Source organism: Perca flavescens, chromosome 9, assembly GCF_004354835.1.
Source record: "Perca flavescens isolate YP-PL-M2 chromosome 9, PFLA_1.0, whole genome shotgun sequence".
Lineage (NCBI taxonomy): Eukaryota > Metazoa > Chordata > Actinopteri > Perciformes > Percidae > Perca > Perca flavescens.
Genome location: NC_041339.1, coordinates 12,893,725 through 12,917,224, shown reverse-complemented (window position 1 = coordinate 12,917,224; position 23,500 = coordinate 12,893,725). Strand labels below are relative to the sequence as shown.

Genomic DNA, 23,500 nt, shown 5'->3' with positions numbered 1-23,500 from the left:
ATCAACCTTGCAACATGTGAATTAAGATGACTCTTTTTGCTGTTTTTGTATTTTATGTCGCCTTGTGATTTTTGGAAACGTCTACAAGGCAGGTTTAAGACTCACTTCAGATCTCATAAACCCAGACGATTTGGATCGTTGCCTGCGCGCCGCTTTCAGCACAATCGTCGGAGCTTCAAGATGTAATTGTGTCTGGGGCTGGTGGTGAGGTAGCATATCCCCGCTCATTCTAACATCTCAGCCAAGGAAAAGGGGATGAAACATTTTCTCTATCTTCACCAGAAACCCCAGGATGAAGGACTTTTCTCCAAACGCTGGATCCTCTTGATAGGTTGATCAGCGTTGCACTGAGTTCTCTGGAGAGCAGCACAGAGCCTTGGGCTGTACCAGAGCTGCTGTGTAGTCTGTCTGCTTCTCTCTGCTGATCCTGTTCCCTTTGTAATCCATCCGGACCCAAACACAGGGACTCGGGACACTACGATATACTGCTAGCACAGACACACACACAGACAAACACACGAGACTCAAACTACTTTACTAACCATTCTCTGCTATTTGCTAAACAGACATATCACATTTAATTTAAAGAAAAAGTTTGATAAAAGTGGAAATCCAGCATTGTGAAATGGTATCATTTTGTAGGATTTCTTTTCTTTTGTATGGCCACGTTATAGAAACTGAATTCAACCCACGTTCACGGATCAAGTATCTCTGAGATTAGGATGAACATGGAGGGACCTTCTGCAAGGCCCAATACGCAGTATCTTCTCTAAAGATATAATAATCCTTTAATTCTATAATAACAGCACAGTAATTCTTTAGTTATTGTTGGCTAGAAACTCAAACAACATATGGAAGGTACTTGTAAGGGAAAAGCTTAAAATGAACACCGGTTAGACTTTATTCCCAAACCTCCTATGCTTGGACTGCTCTAGCATCTTTTTTTCTGAGATAGCAGAAGAAACTAATTGTGGGACAAGGCAGTTACACACGAGAACTCCTGTACTATTAAACATCTGCTACAAGGGAAGGATATATTTTGGTCCCAGGACAATTTGATGGCCCCGACATCAATTCTGTGTGGACCTGCAGTTTTAAAGATTGTACAGGCTGTATTCTTTTCATGAATGTAGGGACACACTTGTGCAAGAAGATGCAGCAAAAATAGCAGCAGTAGTACCTAGTTTAAATTTGACCAATGTTGTCTCTCTTTGTTAATGTCAGTTAACAAAGTTGACGTCCATGGGTCGTACTATTAATGTAAGCTGTGGAGTGTCATTGTTTAATTCTACATCTTGTTAGAAAACTTTACACATCAAGCAGACACAGAGAAACATTAGCATTCATTTGGCTTTGTGTTTCTGGCCCTGTGGTGAATGTAAGTCTGATACTTGTTGGTGTCCACCAAAATCCTGAGGGAAATATTTGGTTCTTGCTGCTGAATGCTGCGCTATGTTCGCCAGCTAGTTGCTAACTTTAGTTGGTGCGCTTCAGTATTGGGCAGCTAGCGTTCAGTGGTGCTTGCTGCTGCTAGAAGAGCAGTGAGTTTCAGCAGCTGAAAGACTCTAAGGGCGTTTTCACACCTATAGTTTGTTTGCTTTGGTCCATATCATTTGATGAGTTTGTAAACTTGGAGCTATTTTCCCTTGGTTCGGTTTTCTTTCACACCGGGAAAAATCCAAGCGTACCAAAATGCGTGATTACAAATCACGCTAAAAAGTTCACTCACGCTTATTGGTCGGATGTGTGTGGGGCAGGAGCAAGAAAGTAAATACAGGAAGAAAGTCCTGTGTTCTGGACTTTTGCATCAACCCGGTCTCACACCAGGTCGTGTTTGTTTCGATGCGCTGGATTCAACCAATCATCGAACTTCCACCTACCAATGAAACGAGTTCTAGCCAATCAGATGCAAAGTAGGGCGGGTCTTTGCCGAGAGTGCGGTGCCCACAGAACAAGTGCCGGTGTGGTCTCCGTAGTAACGCGGCTAAAAAAAAAATGGAGACAAAGTTTATCAAACTTGGAGCATGTAGATACATTATATACTGTCTATGGTAGATACAGGAAGTTTTAGTTGAGAAAGTAGTTAAAAGAAATGGCGCTGGGCATGTATAGAGGACAAGAGGAAAAGAGTGGAGACGGGAAGCCGTTTAGCACTTGGTGCCTCAAACTGAGGGAGCCTGGTGCTTCTGCAGCGCATGTTGAAGGAAGACACCGTACGACAGTAGCGGTAAGCCAGGGCTTGCTAGCTAGTCATTAGATGCTAGTCACAAAGCTCTGTCATACGAGTACGTTACCGGCAACGGCCGCTACCGTTGCGACTGCGACTGTTCCTTTACTGACCGACCGTGATACAAACAATACGTGTGTGCACGTTCATAGCGGAACATGTCATTATTGTTTAAAAGCTATCTGAAGCCCAAACTGCCTTGATAAAGCTGTCAGTTGGCAGTTATTTAAACATAACTGAGTTTAGACGTCTAGCTATATGAAACCTTTTTAATAAATGTACATGACAACTAATATATAAATTCGCTTTTTTGATGATGACTTGGCCAAAGTAGTAAAGTTTAGTTTTTACAATGATTCATTGTAGGATTGTGATATTATGGCAATATGTAAATCCACATTGACTCTTTATTTAACATATGGTTGGAAGAAGTAAAAATGTATCTTTTTTTTCTTTTTTAGTTTTTAAAAATTATGACTTATTATTGTGTAATGTGTTAAGAAATATCTAAAAGACGTGTTTGTTCTGATTTCTGGAGGAAGGAGGAGAGGCTGGGGTCGAATTGAAAGTTAAGCAAAAGGTTTAATGAAACATCACGATGAAAACAACAGTCAAAACACAAATGTTACACTGCAGCTGACAGCGGACTGATCTCATGCTTCTCCTTTCGGAGTTACAGAAGAACAGTCCTGAATCATTCTCCGGATTACACATTTATTCCCTACAACTGGGTGGTTCTTCAAATTAAATCTTTCCCTATTGGTCAGATGTCTCTCAAAAGAAAAGGGGTACGTTTCCAATCAGTGTCTTGAGGCTACACTCGGTCACAGGATCTTACCGAGACGGTGTCAATTGTTTCCAAACTACAGCAATACTCGTTCTTTGTCTTAATCACGTCTGGCTCAACAGGGGATGGCTCTCAAAGTTGTTTAAACAATAAGTCTTCTAGAGCTTCTAACTTTATGCTAAATAACAGACATGACCTAATTAATTCTTTAGAAGATAAGTTTGGGGTGAGGCAGTCAAATGCTGATTAGGTGTGGTGGGATGAAATCGGTTGATTCAGTGCTTCCTCCAACTACAGTGTTTCATTCAACTAAAAGTTCATTTTTATCAGACATAAGTATAGTTTTAACTTTTTTTAAAACCTAACAAATGTCAGAAGGACTTTAACTGTTTTGCCAGTCAAATTAACTTTAATGAGTGCATATTGAAATATTACACTGTTGGTTGGCAAAAATTGCATCTCAAAATGCATCAGATTGATGCTTTAAATATCGAATATTTAAAATTTTCTTCTGGGGGAGCATGCCCCCGGACCCCCCTAGAGGGGTTATATCCTTCTCACCTTTTTCACCCCTGACCCGTTTTCATGCCTGAATACATTGCTTTAAAATTCGTAATCGCCACACGAAAAAAAACGACATTTACGTGTCCTGTCCACGACTTAATAGATTCAATAACGTGGAAATATCAAGAACTGCCATGAGACCGGGCTGTGTGCATACAGTATTTCCTGCATCTCCATGGTCAAACCAGCTCATTTCATTTAAATAATCACACATTTTTTCCCAAGCGACGTTACTGCGTATGCTCTGAGAGTGACGGACGGCGAGCTTGACTGCTGTCTACTTCTGTGAGAGAACTAGCAAGCTGCTACCAGTTTGCTGCTTTGCTGCATCGCAGATTGCAAAGCACACCTGACTACAGCAGGCGTTTAGGTCACGGTACGCTTGTTTGGTCACTTTTGTTGCACGAGTTAAGTGTGGTGTAGAAACTCTTTCTCTCCTGCACCTGTTCACTCACACAATCCTTACACAAACAGACACATTCATATACACATTTATATAATACACATTTTATGCTCATTAACGCTGCTGTACACACCAGGATCATAGTCATTGACACAACACAACATGTTCCATTAAGTGGGCATACTGTTTGGACGAACAGCGGTTCAATAGAAAGGTATCCGTCTTTGTAGAAGGGCATGGAAATGTCAATGCCCCTCAGCTAGCCAAAGGAAGTCAATCATCCAGGGTCCCGCACAATGAAGGATGACAAACACAAAGAGCCTTTCAGCAAAAACCTTTGTGTGACAAACATTTCCATTTCAAAGCCTCCATTTTACATGATGTCATGTCAATTTATTTTTACATAATGTCTGCTGTTGTTCAGTGGCAACTAGGCGAATGTAGAAAGAGTGACCAGATCTGTCACTGCTGTTGGTTGATAAGGTGGCAGACTGCTACCCTGTGTGTTTGCTAGAGTGTGTTTTTGTAAAGGTGTCACAGATGGAGCAATTGGAAGTTTGCTTGCATGAATGTGCGTTTTCTACTACTTCCGTCTTCCTACTAGCTGACAAAAAGTCTTCCCCTGCCGCATTAATATTGTCCCTTCATGCCCTCCATAGCACCCTGTCAGATGTGAATTCTCCAGGTGGCATTTACTGGTTCAAAGGTTCTCTGTGTAATTGATCAGACCGCTGTTTGATCTGTACGGCTGGCATTTACTCTACAGAGAAAAATGTGCTTTTCCGACTCTGTTGGGACAAACTGGCTGGCTTTCAAATGTCCTTGCTTGCCACCTACAGAAGTTTGGCGCGGATGGATCATATAGAGCGAATAATGAGATTTCCTTTGCTCGCAGTCCAACGTCTGCTTGTGTATCTGTACACGTGTACTTGCATGAGGAATCAACACAACACAATCCACACATTGTTGCTGTCCTGTTTATCTTTTCGCTTAATGAAGCACTTTTTCTCAGGGTTATTCACAATTTGCCGAAGCAAATATGTTTCTGAAAAGACATTTTCAGAAACAGGACTCTCGCTCCTTCAGAAATTTCCCCCAATGGCTCTGAAAATAAATAAATAAAAAGTCCCACTTTGTACTGAATTTCACTACTCCCAGCACTATTACAGTCATTAGGTTGACAGGCAATGGCTGCGATCTTGACCTTCGATATGAATGTTTGTAGTAGTTTGGGCTTTTTAACTGGGTAGCCGGCATCTTCACTTTCTCTTAAAACCACATTCAGAATGAACCTTTTAAGACTTCTTCAGAGGAAATTGTAGCTATTTTTGTGTCAGAGCCAACAAATGGCAAGTAAAAAAATATCCCAAATGCTTCTCGCTTTGACATTCTTTTTATTTGATGTTGTGGGTGAATATTTATGAGTGTGTGGAGCAGAGAAAGGGACATTTGAAAACAACTTACTGCTACGGAATCAAAAAGATGACCAAAAGAAGTCAGACGGGATTTATTTCATGCATTCACAGATAAGAATACAGACATTTCAGACTGTGGCTGTCATCAGTGAACTAGAAAAGGCTTTCTTTGTGCAACTAAATACCTAAGTAACATTGTGTTCCTGGTATCCATATATTGACCTCTGACATAATTTCACCAACCCAATATCCATGCATTATCTGAAACTGGTTATCCTATTCAGGGTCACAGAGTGTGGAGCCGATCCCTTTGGGCAAGAGGCGGGGTACACCCTGGACAGGTCACCAGACTATTTCTGGGTTGACACATAAGCTCCTTTCATACATGCACTGCAACCCTGAAAATATCTAGTATGTATGTAAGAACACAAATATCTGAATCATATGGACTGGGCATAAACCCTGCTAGCTCCCTAGTACATAGTCGGATTGAGGCTGTGTGTGAATACAGCAGGTCATTGTCAGGGGAATTCACAGCAAGTGATTGGGCGTGTTGATGACATTTTTATCATGCAGCTCGCACAAAATTGGTAAAAAAGAAAGGTACAGGGAGCATCTTGTAATTTCCACTGACGGGTCGAAGGATCAGGTCAAGTTGACCAGTTAGAGTAGTGCCAGCACCCAGAGATGGTACAACATATACTTGTGGCATGTAGGAGATATGGGGCAAAAAGAGAAGTGATGTTAACTGAAATGAGGAAAATTGGATTAGAAGATATCAGTAAAAAGTATCCTGGAGTGTGGAGGGAGAGGAAAAAGAGGAAAATTGTTGTTTAACTTCTTGAGAGACTCTGGACTAATAAAAATTATCTAATGTGAAGATGATACAGTAATGGGTGAGCTCCAGAAGGAGGCAGCAATGCAACATTGACGAGGAAGAAGGGTGATTTACACGAAAATGTCAACGAAAATGTCTCACTGGAGAGATGACGAGATTCCGAAACCTTTGGTGGTAAGAGCCGACAACGAAATTGTCAGACAAATTCAAGGAACAGCAAGAGACTCAGTTACGTAAGACCAAATCACTAATCGGCTACCTGTGTAATCTGAATCAGTTGCTGAAGTTTCCGGATCCCGGCGTCTTTCCAGTGCAGACTGATCTCATGAAGTGGCGTATGTATGACACGCCAATTCGTATGCTGTTTTGGCGTGTTATCGAGACGCATAATCGCTTTTTAGCGTGTTTATCAATTGTCATTGCCAATGCCACTGACCCACATTACGTGTACATTTTTGCCTTTTTTTTTTAAGCCTTCCCCAATGTTTCTTTCCTAAACCCAACCGTTTATTGTTGTCCTAAGCGTGTGACGTTGGTCACCGTCGTGTTTTTGCCGTTTTTTTGTCTTACTAAAGCCTTTACCTATGTTCTTTTCCTAAACTCAACTTTTTTTTTAGTGTGTGACGTTCTCGCGATAGTACGGCACGTTCTCGCGATAACGTGTATGTTTGTTAATGTATGTTTACATCGGCTGTATACAGCGTAGACATATACGTGGATAGCTCAAAAAGCGTACAGATAACACGCCATTTGGCTTGAGGAAAGTGGCGTGTATGTTTACGCAAAGTCATGATGCCATGTTGCTCCACTGAGACATTTTCGTTGGAGTCTTCGGCTATATCACCCTTCTTCTTCACCCTTGGATGTTGTCATGTCCTGCCTTCTGCCAGCTGTACCCGGGCATCAGCCTAAAAACCAAAAGTGTGTTTTCAGTAAGTAAGAACACGTCTGACAAAAAGACATTCACAGCTATGGGCAGAACTCCTGCATGTCTTTGGACTGTGGGAGGAGGCCGGATAAGCCGGGGAAAACCCCACATTAACACAGGGAGAACATTCAAAGTCCCCACAGAGGGGCCCAATCCTACCATCAGGTTTGAACCCAAACCCTTTTGCTGTGGGGCGCTAGTACTAACCACTGCACCTATTCTCATTTATGTCACTTGAGCACTGAAATGCAAGAATAGAATAGTTGGTGTTTAGCGTCAATTGTAGACTTTATAATCTTCATAATCCAGTCATGTCAGAATTTCTTGATCTTTACTCGTAACTTCAATGAAAAACTCTTGATTTTATCGAGCTTAGTCTCAGACAACATCTCATCACATCTCATGCTACTCGAGGAGGAATTTGTGGTTTAAGAAATTACCAAAAGGCTTCAAATCCATTGAGTGTTGCTTCTATGTTGTGTCTAAAGTGGGCTTTTAATTAATCCATAGACCCGTCAGGATTCTCTAATAGTTACTTAGAAAGTGTGATTTAAAGTGAATATCTTTTTTATCTGGAGATAAAGAAGCCTCGTAAATCTTTTGGAAAATCAGCCACTATTAGTCCGGATCCTGCCTCATTATTTTAGCAAAGGCTGTTGTCTCCACTTCCTCATTGGTAAAATAGACTGTATATAATGTGTAGTTTGTGATGTTATTATCTTTTAGAGTTTGTCCTCTTGCAGGTGTACAATATCACCATGCGGTACTTTTTATGGCAGAGTTACTAGACCACTAAAATAATATACCATGTTTTAATACACGCCAGTCCTTGGCTGAAATATTGATTCTTCTGTCCAAGCCTTTATTACCATCTGAGTGGACTCTCTCTTTCTCTCTCTCTGCTGGACTCTTCCTGGCCAAAGCCACAAGGATTCTTAACCATTAAATTGCTGATTGCAGAGCTCTTTACTTTTTATGTGGCCTGAGCATTTACAAACGCCGTGGCCGGAGCGTAAATTGAAAGCATAAATCTCACTGTTGTAAAGTAGAAAAAGACCCTCCAGAGGTGGCAAACTCAGAAACGTCCTTTCTGAAAGCGTCGGGGAGGACGGGACGGTGATGGAGTTGATCTTGGGCTGGGCATAGCTCTGATCGAGTACACAGGTAATAGAAATGTTATCTGATCTATTGAACTGACAAATAATCCCAAAGGGGAAATGGGGAAAGGCTGACCCAGGGCCTTCTCTCGCAGGGTTTTTGTTTGCTTCCCGTCTCTTTCTGTCTCTCTGTCTCTTTCCTGTCCCTTTTCAATTATTCATACCCTGGTTTCGACACATGCCTGCAGTAAGCCTCCAGATATTCTGTCAACCGACACCACCCCCGGTTTGTCTGGCTGCTCTCTCACTATCCTCCCCCATATTTTTCTATCTCTATTTCCCCATCCTCCGTCCTCACACTTGCCAGCTATCCTTAGATACACCCAGAGAGGCGGGGATAAAAAACAAGAGCGGGTTACATATTTATCCTGCAATCATACATTCCCACCCAAACTGTGTTTTTCAATCAGCGATGAACCACATTTAATCCTCCTCAGCCATTAGGTTAGTCACGTCAACTTTTCACATGCATTTTGCTGCCTCTCCTGACAGATTCAAATGACTTAAAGAAAAGCTCGTCTAGACTTCGTATAGTGTTTGCTGCACCCAGCAATTACTACGGTGGCTGGCACCTGTTCGTCCCTCCATCCATTTCTCTGCCAGAAGATAAGTGGAGCACTGCTCTCCTAGACTCCCTGGAGACTCTACTAGTGCCCAGGTCTGATTTTGTTGTACTGGGGAGCGAGCCAGATAGTCATACACACACACACACGCTGCCACCTGCTTAAGTTGGATGGTTCTCTCATTAAGCCAGTTTGGCAGAGTGTACATTGAGTGGGCTTTGAGTGGAGCGGCCTGCTGCGCTCTGGCCCTCAACGCTCCGTTTGAGTAGAGGTGAGGTAGACAGTGACATACACTAAGGAACAATGTGTTGTCAAGGCCATATGGTACACAGTGGTAACAATATCATTTTATGATATCAGTTATTTAGATTTAGCATGAACATGTAAGTCCCCCTCCTCTCAAAAATGTTTAGCTTGTTTTTACTTCACTTGGATGTGTGAGCGATGTATGCGGAGAGTTTGACACATTTATCTGCTGAAGAGAGAAAGTTTGTCTTTTCTCTTAGGGTTGAGTTTGAGATGTGTTGCTTACACAACAACACATGCTCACACAGTTTGAGATGTGTAGGTGTGAGCATGATTTTGGTTTAATTTAAAGTCGTGGTACAGTATGCAACTTAAACAAGTGTGATGTGGAAACTTGAAACCTCCAGTGCACATACACTGAGAATGGACTTTTCAGTAATGTACGCGTTGAGTCCAGTAGTAAATGAAATGAGCAATGTTTCCATATTCATAGATTCTAAATTTAAAGGTACAATATGTAACATTTCTGCATTAAAATGTCTAAAAATGACTATACCTATGTTATATATTGTGTTGAGTTGTGTACTTACACTATCCTAAATGTTTCCAACAACGTTCAAACCCAGAGAAATCTGTTATTTTATTTTAATGACACAGAACGTTTCGTCGCCTGTCAGTGGCGTCATAAAACCTCCGACCCCTCTAGTTACTCTAATTTCCGTCAAAAGTCTATGATCAAAACACAGCCACCCAGATGACCAAAATAGAATTTTTTTTTTTTTTATTACATTTCTATCTGCATTTATATCAAAACCTAGAAACTTTCAAACATCAACATGTCATTTATTAATATATATTTGTGTCTAAATGAAATATAAACATCTTTTCCTACTCTATTTTGTCTGGAAACGCTTCCAACACGCTTGCGTGTCGTGTGAAAAATAGGCATCGGTTCTATTCCTTGCAGGCACGCGTTTTCAGCACGTCTTGAGCCGCGCCTGAGACATGCGTGTCATGCAGGCAGTGTGTAAGCTCTAACCTGTTAATATGGGAGCCGAAATATAAACGGACACGCCACGCAGCTGACACGCTTGCGTGACGCATCCAGTGTGTAACCGGCCTAAGGGACTTCAGTCGGGATGAAAGCAGACAACAGCCCAGGGGACACAAAACATCCACAGTTAACCAGCAGCCAGCCACTATTATAAACTTAAAGCAATCCGAACCCAGCCAGCACAAACTCCAGTGCCGGGTGATAACGATGCTAACAGCAGTAACAGAAACAGAAACCCTTTTCCCCCCGGTGCTGAAAACATCCAAAAAGTGACACTGAGGTGAAATATATTGTGGTATTGTGGTTTTAGCTGCTGGTTAATGTTAGCTTGCTAGCTCACTATCTGGTCAACTAGCTAGCTAACGTTAGCTACCAATACAAATTGAATCAAGAAAACATAATTATGTGGGAGAAACTGCAGCTATTTTATCAGAATGACATGAATAAACGTTACTAAACGTAACAAGGATAAAACTGTAATGGATAAACCAATCCGTGAACAGATATATTTTAATCTGCAATTGTATTAAACTACAACTCTCATAATGCCACTACACGACATCATCAAAAGTCCGTGTTTACATCCATTGTTTTGATTGAGAGACCCCTAGCGGCAGAAAATTACATATTGTACGTTTAATTTAAACTTTTTTTGCTGAAAACCCGTATCACACTGTATATTAAAGTCTTAAAACATGTCTGGAACAAATCTTTAATTCTCAACCTTAGAGCTTTCCTCAGAGCTTTTTAGGACATCTCCAATATGGCATACTTGGGTCACGTTATGACATCTCAATGACAACAGAGCATCCATCCACTGATCAAGATGCTGTTTAAAACAAGCCAAAACACAGATGTGTGTTTTAATTGTAGCCCAACCGATCATATTTAAGGTTTAAGAAATCCCGTAAATCAAATCAACCACTCGTCTTTTTTTGTACATAAACACAAAACATAAATTAACATTTTTGACGATGATCCTTGAGTTTTGTCAAATTGTGACCATGGTGTACGGCATTTAATTATTAGTGCTCCCTGGTCAACAAACTATGTATTAAAGACACCTTTTCCAAATGATCTTAAACACATATTTGGCATATCTGTATTGCAATTTCTTGTCTTTACAGAGACCGCATTAGTGAAGTTTACGCCTAAATCTGATGCTACTGTTTGTTCCGCAACTGCTAATCTCACGTTGCCAGAGCTCCAGTTATTAAGTACACAAAGGCCAGCCATTTGATTGGTTGCAAGTGAAAATGCCCATCTCATACAATGAAGTTACCTTGGGTTGGCCTGCAAGTATTACTTTGGTGTATATTGACCACCTTTGAGAATTTCTTCAGGCATCTGTAAACTTGACAAGGTGAAGGTCAGTCTACGTCAGCTGCCAATGTCTTGAGTACCACTATGTTGGTTCCCATGACAATGCCCACCTACCTACAGTAGCCCCTCTAATAGCTGGTGTTCAGAGCTGTACTTTGTTGACCCCCAGTGATCTTAAAATCCAGGTGGTTCCTCCACTCCTTAACCTAGTGCTGCAGTGCTTAATGAGGCCAGATGTTGGATCATATTAGGCTCAGTAGCTGTTTTGGTTGTTGTTTTTGAACAGCTGTACTGACAACCTGCTCATCTGTGTAGAGGGATTCCAGTGTCTATCATTCATCATACATCCTATTTTAATTCTATGGAGTTTCTCAGAGGTTCATTCAAGGGTCTCTATTCATTTAGCCCTATTTAATATGGATTGTTTTGGGTCAAATCATTCAGTTTTGTCCAGCTGTACTTGTTATTTTCACCAGATATACTTAAAATGAAATTATATGGTTATGTGTACTTATTTTTTGTAAAATAAATATATTAAAATATATATATAATTTCTCTATCAAAAACAGTGAAAATTGGACCTGCTCTGTATTTTATATTTATGTCATCACACCTGGACTCCTGCAGGCGGTTTAATTGCCACAGACAAGTTTCAATGACTTGGTTGAAGCTTGAAATTGAAACTTAAAATTGAATGCCTGGTAAGATTAAAAATACTGCTGTTTGTCCTTTAATGTCAACATCACACCATTTAACAGTATTAACCCAGCGTGGCCTCTCTTCACTGCCAAGGAGTTCAGAGACTGGGGCCCCTTGTTTGATGGTGGTTAACTGTCACAATTGGCCAATAATCCTGAAGAGATGTTTTCACTCAGTGGTGATTGTTGGGTCTCAGTGGTGAATTGCAACTTTAAAGATCTCAAATAACGTTTGTATGTTTTAATTTTTCACTTTTAATGTTACACTGTAAGAAAGGCTCATGATGTACAGTACATAGCTTACGTGGCTGGCACAGGACACCTAATGCAGTTCATTATTATTATGAATCATCCCTGCCTTTTCATTCGGTTACCTCTGGCTTTATCAATAATATTGCAGTCTGTCAACAATTGTTATCTTTGTGACTGATCGTACTTATTAGAGTGCGGATCGGGCCGCATTTTTCTGTCCGAGCCCAACAGCCATTAAGATATTTATGTCCGAGCCCGTCCTGAGCCCGACACAGTTAAAATCTCATTTAATAGCCTAATATGCACGTGTTTCGTTGCCACAGCTACATAAACAAATTTCCGCACACAGGAAGACGGATGTTAGGGTAATATTTTAAATGTATTTTAATCACAAAAATGAACCTTTGCATCAAGTGAAACAGGCCCATTGGCTACCCACATAATTAGCTGTTTTAAATTTAAAATGTTCAATGCCTTATCGTGCTGATGTTACCGAGCCCAACCCGAACATCATTTCTAAATATCTGTCCGAACCCGTCGGGTCCCGCGGGCTCGGGTTGGGTATCCATCCTCTAGTACTTATGTCAATCTAGAGGTAAGTATCTCCAAACTATTAGATCCTTCAACAAAGAACAAACATTTAAAAAACAATAAAAAATTGATCTAAAAAAAAATAAAACAATTTAGTATTGAACTTTTTTTTAAAGTTGGGGGATTTACAAGAGACAGATTAAAAACAACAAAACTGAAAATTGAAGCATTAGAGGCTGAAATATCCTGACTTTTTATAACTGTCTTTTAATATGGGTCAAGCTCCATTCACGTTGGATCCTACAATTCCCTTAATGCAATTCAACAGCATGTTTCATTAGACCCTCCCTGTCTCTGTCCACACCTCCAGTTTGTAATGCAGGATTCCTGTTAAAAAATCAGTCTCAAACCCAATCTGAGATAACCCTGACGACATCACTGTGACATCATCGGGGTTTTTTGTTTTGTTTTAAAAGCTCTCTCCAAAGCCACTGAAGGCATTATGCAACTGTTTTTACAGGCTGAGTAGTACTCAATGTGACAAGTAAACTTAGCTTCATGTTTTAAATCAGTGGAGTGCCATTTAAATGTCCTGTACATGACATTCAGACCATTAATATAGCAGCAGTCAAATATTTTCTATGTAAAGGTGTAGTGCAGTAATGGCGTCCTGAGCAGAGAATGAAGGCACACTTTCTCTGTGTGTGTTGTAATCAACCAAGCTTCTCTGTTCTTTGTTTTGGTAGCCAGTCTGATATTTCAATATTTCAAGTACAGCACCTTTAAAGCTAAACAGTAATCAATGATTGGGCTGTGTGTGACTTTCTTTCTATCTATGCTGTGTTATTCCATTTCTCTATAATTTATTTTTTCACCCCATATAGATGGATATACAACGATACACTAAACCAGCACAAATGCCATCTCATTCTCACTCCTCTGGCTAGGTCTATACCTGATTCATCAAATTCAGCCTTTAATATCAGCCAGCCCAAAGCGGGGGAACCAGCAATGAAGCTGTCATGCTGTTTTATCCAAACAGACTCTTCCACCCCAAACGCTGTGTGCCTGCAAAGCCCCTGTAATCCAACCCTGAAACTTGCCAACTTCCCAAAGTCGTAGCATTGCATCACCTCTACGTCTTGTTTTCATTACCTCTCCTTCATTCTCTATGTTTTTGAGCATCTCTCTATCCCGACACCTTTCCTCACTCTTCAGACTTTCTCCTGCCTCCCCCAGTCTCCGTTCACTTCCACCCCCATGACCTCTTGCCCCAGGGACTCACTTGGTTGTTGTGATAGCGGTGGATTGTGGGATACCAGCTGCAGTTTTAATGATTTTGCCCCCAGGCCCAGATCAGCCAGAGAAACACAGTTACCACCTTTTCAACAGAATGAGAACTCTCACCCCAGCGACACCTCTGTGAAATGTGTGTGTGTGTGTGTGTGTGTGTGTGTGTGTGTGTGTGTGTGTGTGTGTGTGTGTGTGTGTGTGTGTAAATCTGTGAATTTGCATGTGAGCGTGTACATTGTGCACAAGCGTTTAGCCTTGTTTTTGACATAGCATATACAATATGCTGTATGACTGGTTGCATTGTTTTGGTCAGATTTTGTAGCTACTAGCTAGCGGCTTTGTGCATCAGTGTGGGCAGTGTTGTTGTGGAACATCAGAAGCTCACCCATCTGAATGTCTTCCTCCCTCTAATCTCCACATCCCTTTCTCTCCTTCTACCTTACACCTCACTCCGTACTCCCTCGCTCCTGCAGAACTGCAGCACGTCCTGCAAACACATTGCAATTAGCATCATGCGCTTCAGTGCATCTCAAACCGCTCTCTGATGGAGTTCAATCAATTCAATTTAATTATAACTTTCCCAGAAACACCTTTAATCTCTCCAAAAGTTTGATCTCTCGGGGTTTGTGCAGTAAAACGCTGTGGCAGGTTGCTTAAAAAGTAGGCGTTTGGAAAGTGCTCTGTGTGAGTGTGAGTGTGTGCGTGTGCGTGTGTGTGTGTGTGTTTGCATCTACGTAATCTGACTCGCCCCCTGTCTTTCTCTCTCTCTCTCTCTCTCTCTAGACATTGACGACTGCCAGTCCAATCCATGCCAGAATGGAGGAACCTGCATCGATGAGATCAACTCCTTTGTGTGTCTTTGTCTGCCCAGCTACGGAGGAGCTACTTGTGAGAAAGGTAACGATGTGGACAATAAACTCTCACTGCTTTCTCATTTCACCCGACAAAGGGGTGTGTGTTTTGTGGAAGCAGAGAGCGGAGGAGGAGGAAGAAGAGGATGGGGAGAAGTAGATAGATGGAGGATGGAGGAAATGACTGAGAGTATTAGGAGGAAAAATGGATAAAGAAGGAACACAAGGCAGTGATGGCAGAGAATGTTGAGACAAAGAAGGTGGAGAAGCAAGGTGATGTGACAGTGGAGGTAGCAGAATGAAGATAAAGAGGGGGAAGGGATGGGAAAGGTGCATGAGGCACAGCAGAGTAAAATGATGCTAGAAGAGCAGGATGTGGGGACAGAGGTGAAGAGAAAACAACAAGGTTGAGGAAGATGGAGTTAATGAGAATGTGGAAGTGGAGGCGGTGGAAGTGTGAGGAAGAGGATTTTGGATGTCGACAAAGAGGTGGGTGATGGAGAGGGAAGCCCTTTGGAATAATGTATCAGGTTTATACAGGACACCTCGTCCAGCTGGTGCTCTCTCTCATTACTGGAATTCCCCTGTGAGAAGGGGGGCCACATAGGAGGCTGTTCACAAACTGCACATTAAAACATGGCCGACATGTCCGTGGAAAACAACATTGAGGAAAACCAACAGCTGTTGTACACATTAGGGTTGATAATTTGGGTTTTTGACCATTTGAATGAAAAATAAAATACCTAGATTTCTTTTAAAGGAGTTGATTCGTTCAAAACTATTTGTACCTGGATTTTATGTCCCCAAAGTAAACAAGGGTTGTGACATTGGCAGTTGGCAGAAATAGAGAGAAGTGCACAATATGCTTCCTATTTTGTGCTGAAATAAATTATTAAATGGTTAAAGACTATTGCTGAAAAAAGTATTTTCAAATTTTTTTTTGTTTTTCATAATAAAATATCACTGATACAGGATATAAAAACGCATTCATATACTAAGGATGAATGCAGGGATACAATGGAAATTAAATAAATGTGTGAGTTTGGAGTTTCCTTTGTAACTAGCAATGCATTGACTGAATACTGGCAAATCATTCATCTCTTTAAACACAAGCTTTAAAATAGTACAAAAAAACATGAGAATAAAAATAAAGATAGCTAGAGACAAAGAGAGTGTGAGGTTTTAGCAAAGGATACATTTTTAGGAGAAGGGTGAGAGAACAGGAGAATTTCTGGACTGCTCTGAATTGCATTAAACCAAGCCAGATTCCACGGGTGTAGCGTGACCTTTGAGCTTAACTTTTAGAAGAGTTGTGACTTTGAATGCCCGTCTTTTTTTATGTGTCTGGCTTCCTGTGTTTCTCTCTGCTTTTTACTTCTCTGCTGTGGTCTGATGTGGCTGAGGGCAGAGCAATCGATAGAGAGAGCGAAGCCAGACAGAAGCAGCAGACCAAAGCAGGACATTTTGAATGCTGTAGAAACTGCACTAGGTTTGGCAGACTCTAAAAGAGCTTCTAAATTATTCTTTTCATGGCTGCCTCTACTGTGGTGCAGATCATACATACACAAGAAAAAATGTTTTTTTTAAAAGCCACAGAGGCTACACAGTATATACATTTGTTTGTGGTGCTGTGTTTGACTGTGTTTCAGATGGTTTTAAACTTCACCTTAAATGTGCAGCCACTTTAAGTCAAGGCAGATCATTAGAGTGTTGATCGATTGAGTCTCACAAGGTTGGATTTTACCAGCCTTCAGTATTGCATATTCATTCTAAAATGTGTGTTTTTCCCTCCGCTCCTTCCCAAACACATACACACCCATCACCAGAGTGTGTCTCTCATTTGACACGCAGCGCGTACTTTTCCTCTCCTGCTGTGCTGCTGCCTTAATGCCTGATTGGGAACAGCAGGTCTGATTATGTAGATCTAAAGTCTCTGTCTGCCTGTCACTTTTATCCCTCGCTGCTCCGCACTCGCAGAAAAACAGGATTCAGCTGTGAAAAGTGCAATTCGCAACAGGCGTCGCTCTGCCACTTCGTCGTGATCTCACTTTGATATCCAGAAGGGGGTCTGAACGCTGGAAATCAACTCATTTGTTCCACCCAGGCTTCCATCCATTTAAATGTCATCCAATTGGTCCCTGTCTCACTAAAGTGGTCCGGTTCTCTCCGTCTCATTTACTGTGTCTTCTTGAATGTGTGTGTGTGTGTGTGTGTGTGTGTGTGTGTGTGTGTGTGTGTGTGTGCTTTGACTCGTAAGCTAACAGCCTTGCATTCTGGGTAGATCCGGTCCACTGCTGGTTCCCTCTGGCCTGTTACCATGGTGATCCCATCTGAGAGTCAATAATTGTATGTTGACAGGGCTGAAGTCCTTCAGCAAATGTCCTGAGAGATAGAAGAAAATGGCTTGTTATTCTACAAATTTTACAGTTGTATTTACATTACACAAGTTTTTGTTGTTGATCAGTTTGGTTTATAACAGTTTTTTGTCTGTAACACACTTTGAAACTCGAGAGCTTTACAAGTTGACGATGTTCTTTTTGTCTTGAATTAAGTTTTCAGCATTTTTCGTATTACTTAGTAATCGTCACTGTAGTTGTAGCTGTGCGAAACAACCAAATCCCTCCTCTTGCAGTTATTTTTTCATCAGTTCTGTATCAGGAATGAATGTTGCCATTGTGATTAGAGTAATGGAGACATCAGCCAGTTGTTTCAGTCTCTTCGTATCCCAGCACTAAGACTGATTGTTGAGTGCGTCCTGCTGTTTTTTTTTGGTTCGCTGCCTAATCAGTGGAGGCAGAAAGCGAGTCTCTCTAAGCCTGACTGACTGAAGTGAAAAGCGATGGAGAAAGCATTAGCTGGTTTCTTCTCATCAACTCTTTCCCCCCAGTCTTTGTATTCATCGTTCACTCCGCGATTTGCTTCCTTCGGTTGTTCCAGGGAGAAAAAGGACATAATTTGCAATGTGTGAGAGTGTGGATGTGTTACTTTGCTATTCCACTACTGTACACACCGCCGTTTCATGTTGCCTTCCTCTCCCTACCCCTCTGCTGTCACTCCCTGCTCTACTTGCATCTTTTTGTGCCTCTCATCTCTGGTGAACCGCAGGAGGTTTCGTCACTCCGTGTGAGTGTTTGTATGTGTGTCGCTGTGTGAGTGTGTCTGTACAGCCTGCATCTGCTGTTTTGCAGTGAATGTGTGCGTGTGGAAGTTTGTGTGATGCTCAGTCAGAGATCTTTCAGCTAACAAACCTTCACACAGCAACACATTCAAATATGTTTTTTTACTTGCGAGGACCCTCATTGGCATAATGCATTCTCTAGCCATCACAACTATACATGTCTTACCCATAAAGTCTTAACCCTTTCAAAAGCCTTATGAAGATGTGAGGAACTGCCACAAAATGTCCTCACTTTCCCAAAAAGTCTTCACTGCTCAAGGTCTACAACTCACTTTTGTGTTGTCTACAAAAATAGAAGCACAAAAGTACACGCACAAACACTTAATTTCCCATTTGCTCTGTGTCTTATCTACTTTTGTGGCTTACTGATACATTATGTGCCACACACACACACACACACACACACACACACACACACACACACAGACACACACACACGCACACAAAACTCAGTCTACCTACCCTTGAACCCTTCCAATTATCAAAAGATTTTTTTCCCTTTGTTTATTCAACAGCAGCTTAGATGGCAGTCGAACACTTCCGACTCCAAGCAGTAAACTGCAATGCTGTGAAATAACTTTTAGTTACAAAACAACACGCCTAATAAAACAATAATCCTCTCTCTCTCTCCTCCTGTGTTTCCTAACAGAACTAATAATCTACAAATTAGAAACAGAAAGCTTGCGTTGAAAGGATTGTGTAGCTAATTAATCCCAAAGTATTTGGCTGCTGCTTGGTTTTATGTGAGGAATGTGTTTGCTCTCACAGGCAAGGCCAGCACTTCATCTTTAGCTCCAAAGCCTCTGTTCCTTGCCCTGCTTCCACGCATCAAATCATTAACATTTTTACATTTTTTTTATTTGGCTTTTGGGGGGAAAAAATGCTACATCCCCCAGTAGGCTGCACAGCTGTTACTGGCAAGTGTGACTCGACAGCTACTGGTTGCGCAGCATACAGAGGAAAACACGCAGGCGAGGATGGCAATGAGTTTAGCCTAGAAGTTTGTTGGTGTTGTTGCAGCCTTCAGAAAGTGCGGTGAGACCATTATACATCACAGCTACTACTGAAACCAATACAAATCCAGCAGAAGTCACAGTGTTCCAGGCAGGATGGCTCACTCATTCTGCTGGCATGAGATACTGCTGCCTGGCATACACACCTTAAAACACACTTACAGTACACATTGCATGCACACACTGACACATAAGTCTTCTGACAGGAAAACAAAAACTAGACAGCGTTACAGGAAACCTAAAGAAAAGGGGAGCACAACTTCCCACCCCCCAAAAAAAAAGGATGGCGGGTGAATCTGGGGCAGACAGATAGGAAGACTTTTGAGTACGTTGACGCCAACAGCAACACCAGTGCTGCAGATTGGAAGCAGGAAGCAGACGATGTAGTGTAGCCTACACAGTGAGACTAATGAGGAGGAGAGCAAACTGAGCTGACTAACAGCGGTGGGAAGTGCTTCTAAAAGTTCCACATGCAGTCGCTCTTTTTTTTTCTGACCTCATGTTCTACCTTTTCTCTCACCTGTGCATGTTTTCTTACAGTGAAGGTAATTTACCTGTAATTTAGAGTCAATAGGGGTAAATGCATGATTGAATTGAATCTTGATGATTGAATATGCTCTGGTTTTAACAGCTCATCCCAAGGAACTACTTCCACAATTCACAGTTTACGTCCAATGCCAATGTTCAGTGCTTATGCGTGATGTGTAGTGTATCTTTTATGTAGGGCATATCTAACAGGAGAATGGAGCTGGTATTCCCTCACAGACCTGCAATCAACCACTTTTTACCAACCATAACCACAACATTTAACCAACCTTACCTAAGTGTTTTACATTGCCTAACCCTAACCACGTCTCAAACATTTGTCTTAACCACAATTGTTTTTCGACCTTAAAGGGGAAATGGGCTGATTTTACAATTAAAAAGTTTTTAAGGAAGACTTCCAATAGCGACCCGTAATGGAGTAGACCCGTGGAGTCCCCATGAAGTCCCGTGGCTCCCGAATATTTTTTCTTTAATACCAACTCATTAAAAGTTCGGTAACACTTTACTTGAATGTATCGACATAATCCTGACTTGACAAGTTGATTGTCAAGTTGACATTAAATTTGTTTGGGAAGTTGTCATGACAAATACATCCTCTGGTAATGTCATCCTGGTTAATATTCAAGTTGTCATTACAAAGACATCCCAAACTAATTTAATGTCAACTTGTCATGACCAAGACAACTTCTGGTAATGCCACTTTGATTAATGTCAACTTGTCATAATCAAGACAACCCAAACAATGTCAACTTGTCATGACAAAAACCGAATGACACTTAATGAACGTCACGAACGTCACAAAGTAATGAACGTTTATGACATGTTTATAACGTTTATGACATGTTCATGACAGTGTCATGTCACAATTATGTCAATACCTTCAAGTAAAGTGTTACCAAAAGGGATTAATCATGATTTGATTACATACCTTGAAACTATTTTCACTATATGTAGCTATGTGTGCGTAGGTATATATGTAGATATGCATATGTGTATGCATGTGTATGGGGTTGTTTGTATTCCTTACCATAGAACTCTGGTGAAACATGGAGTGAAGAGCTTCCCATGTTTGACTGTATATAGTTACCTATGCACTAAAAAAAAACTTTGGAAGGCAACATTTGGATAATTGAAGAATGGAAAGTCTCAAAATATGTTGTGTGACTTTATTAGTGGTACAGCTGTAACTGTGTGAGATGATATGTAAGAATGTATTTGCCAAAATAAAAAAATAAAAAACTATTTTCACTATTGAATGAGGAGGAACAATATACAGCCGTATAATAAATACGAGTGAGCATTTAAAAGCAACAAAAAACAGTGTGACAACGGCAAGAAGTCACAAGATGGCGAAGGAGACCCCACTCACTCTGCAAACAATAAGATGTGAGCTACAGCTGTCCCGCCAAGCTTCCCTGGAAGATTTTAAGGGTGAAATTGGCAAGCTCCGTCATGATCTGAGCAGAGACATAAAAGCGTTGAGGACAGAGAAAGGTTTTTAGGGAGTACTAACTGCATATGTGTAAAAAGTAGAGGTGGGGGGGGAATCGATACAGCATAGTATCACGGACGTTAAGTTTCGATCTTTTATTATATAAATTGCACATGACAATTTAACTTTTTGGTACTAGAATGATCAAATCAATTTGCCTTGTCAGTCCACTAGGTGTTGCAGTTGAGGTTTCTGGTGATGACAGCAGGAGAAATTTATCTTTTTAGATTAAACAGACGTTGACAAAGTTTTGAAGGCATAATTTGAAGTTGGAAAAAAGGTAAATTGCAATATATCAGTAAACTGCAATATATCACAGAATATTGCAATATGTTTAAAATCGCAATAATATTCTATCGTGACATAAGTATCATGCTAATATCGTATCGTGAGGCCTCTGGTGATTCCCACCCCTAGTAAAAAGCCTTTTGTGGTCAAAGTCAACTCTGATAATTGTCCTCAAGTGGTGTCACTTAGCGTCATTTGGGGCTAAGATTACAAGTTTGAAAATGATGTTCGGATTGATGTTCGGATTGATCTCGGCTAGCGGCTGGAGTTTAAATTAGCTGCTACTAGCATAACACACCCGAATTTCCAAACTGTTGGTGACCGTGTGGTATTGTGGATAATGTAGGCGCCAGGTTTTGAAAAGGAGGAAGAATGCGTAATATAAAAAAAGATACAGACCAGGTTTTTCACCGGTTTCAGTCACTTCACCCATATCATGCTATTGCTTCTACTACAGAGGTGTTCACTGGTCAATTAGATATGTCACTCCTGTCCACGCTCTGTTGTTAAGCCACAGGACACAGAGCAGTGAGGCTGTGATCTACAAGCGGCAGTTTGATGTTCAATAGTCCCTAGTTATTTGTTTGTTGTTATTTTTATATATATACATATATATATATATATCATTGTTTGTGGAGTGGGTGCTTTTGTGACTCAGCATCTTCTTTCAGACTTGACAGAGAGGCTGAGGAGGAAGGTGTCTGAGTTCGGCGACTTTGCTGTGGTGCTTCTCTGCTCTTTCCCCGACTGCGCTGCCGCCGTCTAAACTGCCGACTCAGCAGAAGCTCGGGTCAAGATGAATTTTTGTGCATCCTCGGGGTCTTTAGAGGCTAATAATGCTAATGAAGATTCATGTGTTATAATACCATGTCGAGAGAGACACGTGCCAAGACTGAGAAGAGAGGGCCCTGGAGTCTTTTGGTTTGCCTTGCTCACAGCGGTCTTCTGACACACACACACACACACACTCACACACACACACAGGCAGGTACACAAAGAAAAATATATCCCAGAAGTTTTGCTTTAGCCCGGCAGAGGCTTTTCAAATGGAATAACAGGAAGGCATCACTCTCACTCCGTATGTTATGTGTTCGACACTTAGCGCTTCTCCCTCCTAACAGGAGAGCTGGAGAGATCATGGGGGTAATTTATTCTCATTTTAGGTACTTAATTAGACAATGTTCCTGAAGCAACTGTCATTCTCCTCTCCTGAGTGGAAGGAAGTTCAGGCAGAAAAGAAAGAAACCCAGAAGAAAAGAGAGAGGAAGCATCAGAGCAGGTGTTACAATAGATGAAAAGAGATAGAGGGAGAGGGGAGTCTGTGTTCCTCTGCTGTGCATTAATGAAGGTTTCTGAGCGGCGTGAAACACTACTTTGAGCTGTGCTCGAGGTTTAGCACGGTTCTTTACCACTTCTTTTTTTTATTATTATTTTTGGGGCATTTTTAGGCCTTTATTTTAACAGGACAGATGAAGACATAAAAGGGGAGAGAGAGGGGGAATGACATGCAGCAAAGGGCCACAGGTCGGAGTCGAACCCGTGGCCACTGCGTCGAGGAGCGAACCTCCACAAATGTGCGTCCTCGCCACCAACTGAGCTAACCCGGCCACTTCACCTCCTCTTTTTGATATGCACAAGAAAATTGCAAAAGTACTCTGAAGCGTGGCTCGTACTATTGTGCTTTCTTTTGTCTTTCATTTAGGCCCTGTTTACACGAATACTCTCGCGGGTGAAAATGACAAAATATTTTATCAGATGTGCCTTTCGTTTAGACGGCTACAGCATTTTTGGGGTTTAAAAATGTAAAAAAAGTGAAACCACCCTCCAGAGTGAAAATCTTAAAAACGCTCCAC

General features: G+C 41.3%; 1 protein-coding gene across 1 annotated transcript in view; it reads left to right on the top strand.

The window, feature by feature from the left end:
* ncanb (neurocan b) overlaps nucleotides 1–23,500 on the top strand; it is a 128,622-nt gene that overhangs the window by 77,282 nt on the left and 27,840 nt on the right. Inside the window, exon 11 of the mRNA XM_028587686.1 lies at nucleotides 15,063–15,176. Within this exon, the coding sequence (XP_028443487.1) occupies nucleotides 15,063–15,176 (114 nt within the window). The remainder of the gene's footprint in view (nucleotides 1–15,062; nucleotides 15,177–23,500) is intronic.